At 41.4% G+C, this 12,067-nt stretch overlaps 1 protein-coding gene across 1 annotated transcript; it reads left to right on the top strand.

Annotated features, from left to right (window-relative positions):
* The first annotated feature begins 1,392 nt into the window (after positions 1-1,392).
* Positions 1,393-11,869, top strand: LOC121945959 (frizzled-6-like). Its single transcript, XM_042490346.1, has 8 exons — positions 1,393-1,514; positions 2,848-3,275; positions 7,310-7,506; positions 7,596-8,175; positions 8,323-8,742; positions 9,376-9,524; positions 9,620-10,027; positions 10,270-11,869. The coding sequence occupies exons 2-8, from the start codon at positions 3,090-3,092 to the stop codon at positions 10,430-10,432; spliced, it is 2,103 nt and encodes a 700-aa protein (XP_042346280.1). The 5' UTR covers positions 1,393-1,514; positions 2,848-3,089; the 3' UTR covers positions 10,433-11,869.
* The last annotated feature ends 198 nt before the right edge of the window (positions 11,870-12,067 follow it).

Here is a 12,067-nt window from a genome sequence, read left to right as displayed (position 1 = left end):
CAATATTCCCCTTAACACCGCCCCAATTTCTGGTTAAGGGAACATAATTATTTTGGTACATAGTAAATACTTTTTACCTTACCTGATATGAGGCTGGCCAGAACAGAACATATCAGAGAGGCTCATAACATCTTCCTCCGTTGTTGAAAACAAACCAGCAACACTTATTAGCTAATGCTAGCTTAGCATGTTATTGACTAATGGTGGTTTCCTCCAAAACCTAAACCAAAACCGTATAGTGCATTTTAATTTAAATGGGAAGGTGGAATTTCCGAGTTTCCTGTCAAAGTTTCAAATAAAACGCTCCTCTTAAGGTTAAATTGGATTTCCGCCTTAGAAAGCAAAACTTACTAGCTAGTGCTAGTTCACCTCAGTTGAGATTTTTTTCTTTTCTTTTTTTTTTGCCTCCAGCTAAGCCCCGCCCACCAAAAAAAGTCAACTAATAAATAAATACGCACACACACAAATCTCTCTCTCTCTCTCTCTAGAGAGAGAGAGAGATATACAAATACAAATATTACAAATGTTTCTCTGGGGAAAAATGCACGACCCTCTCCTCAACCATATTTTATCATTTCCAGCTATGATACCCCAAACTGTGTGATTTTGAAGGTTTTTTAAAGACAACATAATTTTCATATCCACTTGGGGTTTTTGGTGGTCTGAGGATATTTATTATAAACCTTTTTAAGTTGAATGTCCCTCCCCTGTGTCAAATCAAAAATGTCAAAACCTGTGTCAAATTTCCTCCCCAGTGCTTAACAAATAGTGAAAGTGCCATCCCCATTTTGCACCATCCCTTCCCTCCTTGTAAATAACGAACAGTCCCTTAGCTGAATACTGTTTTGATATATCACTGGGCTGTAGTCCTAGTTGATAAATCTGTGACTTCCATCTAGCGGTATTTGTGAAAACTACAACATCTTTACCAAATTACTGTTTCATTACTTAGTAATAAAGCTGCAGCACCTCCTGTTGATATGGATTGCACAAAGCTAAATTAAAAAGTTAATGCAAGTTTGATAATAAAAAAACGTTGACCTTTCTGTCGAAAATCTGATATTAAACGACTGTGACTTGTTTTATTTGAACAAATTTAAGTTTCTTTGTACTTTCCCTTATGTTTGATCTTGCAAAGTCCCATCATTTATCTGAAGCCATCTGCACACATGCGGCGTTCAAATGCTGTCGTTATTTCATCTCAATTTTAACATGAGCGTTTAATCTTAACCTTTAATTAACTTTCCAAAATGCAAATTACTTCCAGACAGGTACCCGTAGGTAATATACGCGTTTTTAACCCAATATATCTCGTTTAATGTTTATTTTGTTTCAGAATTAGTGTTTTCCTACCGCACTTGAAGGCAGCTTCACTTCACAGCAGCCGGACAAGAAAAGACGGAGGGACTCTGCTGGAGCCTGTCGCTGGGAACACGTTACTAAAATCCCCCACAGAAATGCTCCAACTAGCATCTGTGTAGTCAGCTGTTACACCAACTCCTGGGCAGTTGGGGGTAAGTGCTTGTTTTTCGTGTTTTACCCTCATTCTTTTTGAACTTTCTTGTTCCGAAGTTGGTTTCGGCCCCCGTCCCGTGGCAGCGACAGCGGCAGGGATGTTTACTGTACTCTCTCGCCGCCTCTGGCGTCTAATTTACGGGAAAACGGCTTTCCTACACGCGATAGACTGATTTAAATGACTTAGCGTCTGGCACATGCTAAGTCCCAAAGAGGTGATATTAACTTATTTATGCTGTTTACTAACCCGCACGTGTGTGGTTGGTACACTGTAGTGTCGTTGATAGTGGAACGTGACAAATGTTTGCTTTGCTAACTTTTATTGTCTCTTTAATCATTGCTAATATGCTAACCGAAAAGTTTATGCTAATAACCAACCACAACGATTTCGCCTGATCCCAATATTATTTGGGAATGTTAACCTGCAGGCCTAACTTGTAATCTGCACTATGAACATTGTTGAAGATTAGTAATATAACATATAAACAGTGGTGTGGTTTTATTAGATAAACTCCAACCGCCAGTGATAATATCAGCATATGATAACAATCAGGAATTTAAGCACACACATAAACAACATATCTCTTTATTATTGAAAGACCACGTCTTCATATTAAACCAAATTTCAAATACCACCTACTTGTTATAACACACGTGCACACCTGTAAGTACACAGGATATAGCCTAAACGAATATCCTAAATTAGTCTAACATGGATCCCCATGAGATCCTAAACCTGCTGATACTTTGCTCTTGTATTCACTTGAACAGCATTCTTTTTTTGTCAGGCTTTCAAGATTCCTATTTTATCATTCACGTGTGTATCTGTGAAACAGTGACACTTTAATGTGAAGTTTAATGTGCTTCAACAAGCTGAGACTCATTCTACTGAATTAGCCTAGATCCACAGCATTCCCCACCCAGTGTAAATGTATGCACTTAAAGTGAACATGGGGATTGACTGGATTTTTGTTCACTTAATTCCATCCGACTGATAAAACTGCCCCAAACTGGAGCCAGAGGACATCAAGGGAGCTGTAGTGGTGCCCAGAAAAATGCTTATTTAAATTTCATGCTTAATTTAACTCTTTGGATGTTCGCACAATAAGAGGTTGTATGACAGACTGCTTTGATTAAAGGGCTTCAGTCCGTCTCTGCTCTGCAACTCAATAATACAGTAACAACCACTTCCAAAGAATCTTTTCAGCTGAGGTTCCTGAAGACAGATCTTCTAGAGAGGCTCTAGAGATATAAGTTTTAGTTGCTGTGTAGCTGGAAGTTTGAACCTATTTCAATAAAAAAAAAAAAACAACTTGATTTTCTGATTTTCAGGGATGTGGGATTCCTATCTGTGACCCAAAGGCACATGCTGACCAATGATGGGAGAGTTTTACCTGCTGCTACGCCCATCAGCTCCACTGAGATGACCCCAGGAAAAGCGAAATGTGGATGACAGTGTGAGCCATTGGAATTCAACTGTTGGGCCAAGATATTCTCCCACTGTGCCAAGACGAAACCTGTTCTAGTTTACACACAAAAAACACACTCACACTCCATCCCAGTCAGCTGTCGCAATGCCGATGCCAGGACCACTGTGGGCGTGCCTGGCTCTGGTATGGGTGGGAAGCTGCAGTGCCCACAGCCTGTTTACCTGCGAGCCCATCAAAGTGCATCGGTGCTCGGAGGTGCCCTACAACATGACCTTCTTTCCCAACATGATGGAGCACTACGACCAAGATATCGCAGCCAGTAATATGGAGGTGAGTCTGGTTTGTTGATGCGCTATATTGGCCTTGTTGGGTATTAGTCAGTCAGTCATACTCTTTGCCAATACAATTTATGTTTTTATTCTTCCCCAAATATGCAGTTACATTTATAATTTACACATATTTTATGTATTGTTTGGTTTTGATTTTTCTTAAAAACCCAGTATGTCGTGTCATGTGTATGTATATATATATATAGATACATATAGTTATATGATATGTATTCTGTCGCACAGCTTGGAAGAAGTTTCTTTTTCCAACATTTAAGTGGTTCAAGGGGGAAAGTTTGTGTTAAGGGCTTTCACAGCTGCAGACCCACCTTAAACAATCTCATCAGCCTTGGTTTCTAGAGAAAGTTGTAATTATATTGACCTGTGGTGCAAAAGAAGCTTCCTCTGCTTGTAAATAACATTGTTATTCAGGTCACATTTAATGGCAATGAATATCATCTGAAAATAATTGCTATGATTAGTGCAATTATTGGTGCTGTTAGTGTCTCCAGTCTATAAATGTCAGTGTCCGTCAGCCTTCAGAGGCGCATATTGATTGAACCATAATTACCACTTTGTAATGGTCATCAACAGGCGCACACAATTTACCAGCCACAGTTTATCTACAAATCATGCCTGGTTATTATAGAGCAATATCGAGTAAATAAACTGTTAAAATTGCATTGTTGTGAACATGATAACTATGAGTCGGCACGCTGAACTGTCAGTTGTCATAAATAATGGGTTTAAAAAAACTATACATCATAGAAACATTGAAGTGTAGTTGGGGATTTCTGTGGAAAATGTGTTTTCTCACTGGAACTGGATATTAAGACAAGTAGGTTAAGAAAGAAGAAAAGCAGTATTTATGGTAACAGCCTGCTGTACATGGGAGTAGTTACAGTGAAGGGCTTACATACATTTAGGTCAGAGAGTCATTAAGAACACTTTTCCCTGCAGTTGAAGTCGTCTCACAATATAACGAGAAGGATTATCCCTGAAGTGAAGACATCATTTGTCTGAAGAGACACTGTTTACAGCAAAAGTTTCAGTTGAATTTGTGCAATGCAGAATTGCACATTACCAGGTATTTTACTTTTTGTAAAATATTTTTACCACATGGGTATGAGTGTGTTCATTTTTAGTCTATTCAAGTGGATCACTGAAATAGATACAACAAACTAACTCAACAACCTGCTCTGTATAGAGCAGCAAAGTCCCGTTGTCCTTCATGGGACCTTATTTTGGGGGAAAAAATGTTCAGTAGTCTACGCAGACAGACAAATAATGTTTTGGTGCTGTTTGAATTGAGTCATGAAATACATATATCAAGTTGTCCATTCAAAATATAGTTTTACAAATCAAGAAAGTTGCAATATGGTGTAGGTTTGTCATAGTAATATTTAGTTTTGTGGGAAACCACTAGGAGGAGCTGCCAGTGACACAGGTGTGGAAATAACATATATGAAAAAGAAACACTATTTAGCCAAGCTTGCTAGTCATAAAGCTAGTCAGCCCAGCTTTCAAGTTTCCACATTGCGAGTGGAATAATCATATGTAGCCTTTGAAGGGCTATGCCTTGCTTCAGTCAGTAGTGCAGCATGAAAGTTGACAGCCATTTCCCAGCAAAACCGGCACTCAAATGTCAGTCACAGTTCGCCTCAGGGAACACCCGCCCAGAGACTTGAACTTCAGACAAGGTTTCCAGAGACGTGGATTTTAACCTCTTTTGAATTCATAGATAAACATACTAACAGCAGTGCCATTATAATTAGTATTTTCTAAGACAAAATGTGGGGGCAGTCTAAATATCAACTTCAGTCACTGGCCGTGTTTTTCTAACATGACTTTAGACCCTGAGTCGTCTTGTGTGTCTCCTCAGCAGTGGACTCAGTTTTTGTATAGTGTCATCCAGTGTCCTGGCATTCCTGAAGGACAGGGTTTGGTTACACACATTTGGTGTCAGAGTGTTGAGTGTGAACACTGATCTGTTGAAGGACTCCTTTGTGTTGCATCTGGCAAAGGTATGGGCTTCTTATTTCACAGCAACCTTGGCCACGGGCAACTTCATCGACTTTGTTGTGAGGGGCCTTTGATTTCTGGAGGAAGGGGGATGGACACACCCAGTCTCACACAAAGCCTATCCTGCATACCACAATGAGTATTCTCTCTCTGTTAATCACTCACTCACTTCCCCCCCGCACACAGTCTTACCTCTGCGCTACTGTCTCCCAGGTGACAGGCTTACACTCTTTGGCCTACATTCAACATTACATACTAAACATAGCTCTCTTTGAAAGCACGCGGTGATTTATCACAAAGCCCTGACGCTGTAATCAAGCAGACTTCTGCTCGGTATGGGCTCAGTCCAGCCTATCAGTAGGATTTTCCGGAGGAGGGTTAACCTTTTTCCGCCCTTGGTCCCAGATTCCACCAGCGTTTGCCAGCTTTTGAAATAGAAAAGTTTCAAGTCTGAGAATACAAAGAGAATGGAAAGACTAATTGACGTACTGTAACGGACAGTGAACACTGAGGGTCTTAAAAGTTCGAGGGAAAGTTTGAAAAGTGATTTTCTGGGCCTTTTTCTTTTTTTCAGAATCATTTAATCCTTGAAGTACTTTGCTACGAAATTCTCTTCAGAGGATTTTGCCTTTAAGAGCAAATCAGCTCGACTTGTACTGCTGATCCTGGTTGAAGGTTTCTGAAACGAGGGCAGTTTTAACAGTAACTCTGCCATACAGAAAATAAAGGTCAGATTGTTTTGCAATGGGGAGCTCATTGAGAAGGAGTCCAGGATCTCCACAGGAGAGAAACAAGGACGCCTACTGTCAGAGAGGGTGAACCTAGACCCCAGAGACATGGGCCTACTGCCAGGCTGGATTTCAGGGAAAAAAGAGCAGAGGAAACATTGAATAGTGGGCTGTGTTGGAGTGTATGTGTGTGTTTTGTGTACAAATATTAGCATTATAGACTGACGGAAGTCTGTCTGTGCATTTCGGTCTGATAATGGTTGATGAGGCTCAAACAAAGAGTCCAGACTACTCTTAAGACGTCCACGAGGTGAGTGAACAAAGTATTCTGGGTGTTAGATGCAATAAAACAGTACACACTTACTCAAAATCCAGGGATTTAGAAACATCAGCATGGACATGATCTGGACTTGTGTAAGGGGAGTGAAGTCTTCAGTGTAAGCCGTGCACGACACTCAGAAATCCACACATTTTGTGCTGCAGACGCACTAATACTGTGGCTCAGCAGCAGCCTAACCTATCAACAGCTCTTTGCATTCCAGCCCTCCTGGCCCGTCGTTGTGTATTTCCAAACGTCTGGGCAGTCATTTCCTGCCACCTATACCACACCCCCCCAACTCTCCGTCCTCAAGCTCTTGACCAGCATGTTGAAACGGAAGAATATGGGTCCCAGCCAGTGAATGGGCCCCTTTGTGTGATGCTGTAGATCACTACAGATCAACAAAATGAAGTTAATACTTGTATGTAGAGCAGTGGTTCCTAAATATTTCAGTTTAAGACCCTTTAAAATGAGGCAAGGTCGAGAGTGCTTTGAATGTTTAAATGAAGCCGTGGTGGAACTAATTGAAACACTCCTAATAAACGGACATGCAAGTTTTATTTTCTAATATTCTATATATTTTCTATAAAGTTTAATAGCACAGGAGAGCTTTTAAATTTTGTGGCCTGTTGTGCCTTTTGGTTCAGTGTAGTACAGAAGATACACATATTTTTATAATGAAAATAGTCATCAGTGGGGAAAGGTCAAAATGCTTTTTTTGCCTGTTTTCCAGCTGTGGCTTTCATCTTCAGAGACATTTTTGTTATATTACAGATGACCACTGTCCACCTTAAATGATCACATTTCTCTCAAAAGATTTTTAAAGTGTGTAAGCTTTTTTGTGTGTGATGGAGGTGCTCAAACTCACAGTGTGTATTTGTACTTGCTGAGAACACACTTGGCAAATTTATTTTCACATAAAAACTTCAGTTTTTTCAGTTTTTTTCAACTTGTCTTTTCCATCTTCAGCCGTTCATGCCCCTGACAAAACTCAACTGTTCTCCAATCGTCCATCACTTCTTGTGCCAAGCATTTATCCCACCATGCACCGAGGAGAACACGGTGATCCGTCCGTGCAGAGAGGAGTGCGAGGCTGTTCTGTCGGGCTGCGAGGAGAATATCCGAATCTTTGGTATCACCTGGCCTCCTGAGCTACAGTGTGACAAGTAAGAAAACAAACTCAACAGTCAAACAGCAACACCAGTGGTTCTAGTTCAGACCAGTAAATGATTTGGGGTTTTTTTTTTTCAACTAGATTGGACCCATGTAGCCTTGTTGATAGGTCGGAACTTCCTGCAACCACCCCAATGAGCTCCTCACCAGCTAAGAGGGACCTTGGCTTCTGGTGCCCGCTGCAGCTTAAAACCAAACCGGGCCATGGATCATCGTTCCTGGGCGCCCAGGACTGTGCTCCGCCTTGCTCCAACATGTACTTCAAACCCCACGACATTGACTTTGCAAAGAACTTCATCGGCGTGTGCTCCATCATCTGCTTGGGCGCAACACTCTTTACCTTCCTCACTTTCCTCATCGACGTCAAACGTTTTCGCTACCCAGAGCGTCCCATAATTTTCTATGCAGTGTGTTACAGCTTTGTTTCGCTCATATACTTCATCGGTTTCCTGCTGGGGAACAACGCAGCCTGTACCAAAGCAGCTCATCCCTCTGGTGTGGATACCGTGGTGCTGGGCTCTCAGAGTAAAGGCTGCACTCTGCTTTTTATGCTGCTCTATTTCTTCTCCATCGCTGGTATCGTCTGGTGGGTCATACTCACCATCACCTGGTTCCTGGCAGCTGGACCCAAGTGGAGCTGTGAGGCCATAGAAAAAAAAGCAGTATGTTTTTTTTTTGTTTTTGTTTTTTTTTTTTAAAGAATTTACGGTCATGTGTTAGTAGCAAATAGCAAGAGAGCACAGCAAAGAAATGTAAATGTCATAACACAAATTGTTGAAAATTTTGATCCACCTGTCCTTTGTGTTTAGGTGTGGTTCCACTCTGCTGCCTGGGGGATCCCGGGGGCCCTAACTGTCATGCTGCTGGCCCTAAACAAGGTCGAAGGGGACAACATCAGCGGAGTTTGCTTTGTGGGGCTGTACGACCTGGACGCTCTGCGCTACTTTGTCCTGGCTCCTCTGTGTGTGGGCGTCATAATCGGCCTCTTCCTCATCCTGGCGGGCATCGTTTCTCTCAACCACGTCCGGCAGGTCATCCAGCACGACGAGCGCAACCAAGAGAAGCTGAAGAAGTTCATGATCCGCATCGGCGTGTTCAGCTGCCTCTACCTGGTCCCGCTGGTCACCCTGTTAGCCTGCTACACCTACGAGCTGAGCCACCGCAACACCTGGGAGAATACCTGGATCAACGACCGCTGTCAAGAGTACAGCATCCCCTGCTCCTACAAGGTAGCTATGGCTTATTTAAATGTTACAATGTGTGATTGCTCTGAACAAGTTCAGGCACAAGGACACACCTGAAAAGGCATTCCAGCTGACTGTCATGTCAGTTTTTTTCCACTTTTTGTTTGATGCTGTTGACCGAAGGTCTGGGGTTTATTATGGTTAACTAAAAGGGAGCACAAGGATAATGTTAGTGTGTGGTGTGTGCGCAAATTACTAGAAAAGCCAAATATTTAAATTAAAAAGTGAGATCGCAGTCAGTGGTTAAAAAACATTTAAAGGGACAGTTCATCCCCAAATCAAAAATACATGTTCTTCCTCTTACTTTTAATGCTATATATCAGTCTCGATTGTTTTGGTGTTAGTTGCTGGATGTTTGTTTAGAGATTAGGTAGAGATTTCTGCCTTCTCTCAGCTTTTGTGTTATATCGCACAGTTTGACAATGAGCAGGAGAGAGGATTTTCTTTTTTCAGAAAACATGTACAAAGCATACTTTTAAGGAAAACATACAAGCTCAGTTCTCAGGCCTAAAAGTTCAAAAGCTCGATTTTGTCTTGAGTCAGAAATTGTTTTTTTTATTTTACGCCCACAAATCACAAGGATTCTATTATGGTTTTATGTATGTCTCTTTGTTCCAGACAACAGAGCACGACCGCCCAGACCTCTCCCTTTTTCTGGTAAAATACTTAATGACGTTGGTGGTTGGAATATCTGCAGTGTTCTGGGTGAGCAGTAAGAAAACCTGCTCCGAGTGGGCGTACTTCTTCAACAGGACCCGCAAGAGAGAGTAAGACCATGTTTCTCATCAAACATGTTCAAATTCAGTCTCCGTGAGAAATAAATATGTAGTTTCACTAAACATTCATGCTCTCTGACCCACAGTCCCATCAGTGAGAGCCGCCGGGTGCTCCAGGAGTCCTGCGAGTTCTTCCTCAAGCACAACAGCCGCGTCCAGCACAAGAAGAAGCACTACAAGCCAAGTTCCCACAAGCTCAAGGTCATCTCTAAGTCCATGGGCACGAGCACTGGTGTGGTACCCACTAATGCCTCCAGCGCTGCCACCACAACCCATCAAGGAACCTCTGCGCTGGGAAATCATGAGCCCCATGTGCACGGCTCTCTGTCTGAGGCGTCAGCCAGGGAGCACCTGGACAGAGGCACCTCCAGCCGAAGCTCCAGGAGGGGGGAGAGAGAGAGGGAGAGAGAAGTGGGGGAAAGACGTAGCAAAGGGGGGAGCTCCTGTAAGATCAGCAGCCGATCAGAGAGCATGCACAGAGTCCCAGATGGCAGGTAAGTGAGACAGATGTGAAACACCGTTGCCAAAAGTGTTAAATGTTGTGTCTTTGTTTCTGAAAAGCACTGACGTAGCATTTCAACTCATTTCAGTATTCCAAGTGTTGATATAATAGACATTTCTGTTACATTTGAACTGTTTAGACAGCTTATTCCTCTTATGTTTTCTCATCATATGCAGCTATATCTGTACTAGTAATGACCACTGATAATCTCCCTTATGTCCTGGATGCTATTAGGATGACGCCGAGGAGCGAGCTGTCAGACACCAGGCATGTCCCCAGTGGGCCGCAGCATCCAGCTTTAAACCTATCACACAGCAGCAACATCCAGGACTCCACCCACAAGCTGGTGCACCAGGTGCCTGAGGAGAGCAAGGACACAAAGGACAGCACCTGCTGAGACATCTGACCTCCCTCCAAATGTTTCTGAGCAGATTCAAGGATGGACAGCAGTCGCACTTGATACTGTTTGAAGTATCTTACCCATTTGTATCACACATCATATAAGCGTGGACATCAGATTATGATTGTATTTTTTTTTTACATTGTAGTCAGTGATTGTTCATTGCAAACAAAAATGTAACTTACCAAATCAAATGTGGTATGTTTGGACCAGAATCTGTGGGTTTAATCAGACAGTTTAAAGGCGGTGGATCGTTTAGTGTGGGTGAAGACTGTGTCTTTCAGCTTTACTGAACTTTTGGCCATATGCTATGTACCTGAATGTTGCAGCAGCACAGCTTTGATCCACCAATACAGCAGCCAATGGTCATTTAATGTTATAGCATGCCTTAGAAACTTTAGGTCTACTGTTTCGTAGATTGGTAGCTCAGTGGTATAGAATGCATACTAGCAAACAAATGCAATATTTATGTAAATATTTTATGAAGTCTTTCACTGGACTAGTCACTACACTGAGAGATATGTCAAGAGAGGTCATGATATTGCCAAACATTTAACTTAAACAAAGTCTTCCTGCGGTTAAAAGTTTTTTGAATGTGGTATTTTTCCTCCCAGAAAGATGATTTGTCTCAAGCCTTATCTTACAATACACAGTGTGCTTTTTTTATTGCGCCTTTGAAAAAAGGCACATGCATAAACTTGATATAGTTTATTTTTAGACAAAGAATTTGTGATTTTCAAGTTTTTATTTCAAAAACTTTACTTTCACTCGTTTTGTGTTCTTATGTTTCCATTGTACAAACACTTATTGTGCAGATGTGTCTTCAAAGAGGTGCCCTGTGAATTTGGATAAAGTATAGCTTTATAGTTTTTTTACAATAATGTGCCTTTCTTTGAGTAGTTCCTGATCTTCAAAGGACATCAAAGAAAATCCAGATGTTTTGCATGTGTGGTGTACCTGTGTTCTTGGCCTGGGTGGGAATTCATATGATTTGAATCAAATTGAGGAAAACAATTAAACAGGTTTTGCACTATTTGTCATTAGAAGCACAAACCACTAATAATTAAGTATGAAAAGTCACGACTAAAAAAAGAATTTGGGCTTAGTTAGGGGATTATTTATAACCTATGGTCACAGACCATATATTTCTCCTTCAAGTACTTCCAGAACCACTTGCGTGATTTATTTGAAAATCTGTGATGCTGAAATGCCTCTTTTGCTGTGTAAGGGATTGATTTTTCCCTTGAGGTTTTTGCCTTTTAATATTTGTGCGTCACAAGACAATTCAACAACACTAATGAAAAGGGAAATCTTGTCAGTCCATTTCTGTATATTCTCATTGTGGCATGTGGATGGGGGTCTTGCTTACCATGTACCTAGACTTAGTATAGTCTAAGAAATGCTCTACACAGTTTTTGTGAGCCATTTAATTATTATTGGTATTTTGTTTTTTATAATGTAGCCTATCCTGTCAGCTGAATTTTGTATCAATCCAATTTCATTTTAATAAAATAAAATTGAAAAAAAGTATTTGTGTGAGTCATTAACTGCCATTTATTTATACTTTAATGGCCTTGACGGACCAAGCCGACAGTCAGCCGATGGTCAATGTTGGTGTCAGGCCACCATAGG

The sequence above is a fragment of the Plectropomus leopardus genome, chromosome 7 (genome assembly GCF_008729295.1).
Source record: "Plectropomus leopardus isolate mb chromosome 7, YSFRI_Pleo_2.0, whole genome shotgun sequence".
NCBI lineage: Eukaryota > Metazoa > Chordata > Actinopteri > Perciformes > Serranidae > Plectropomus > Plectropomus leopardus.
This window is presented reverse-complemented; position numbering and strand designations above follow the sequence as displayed.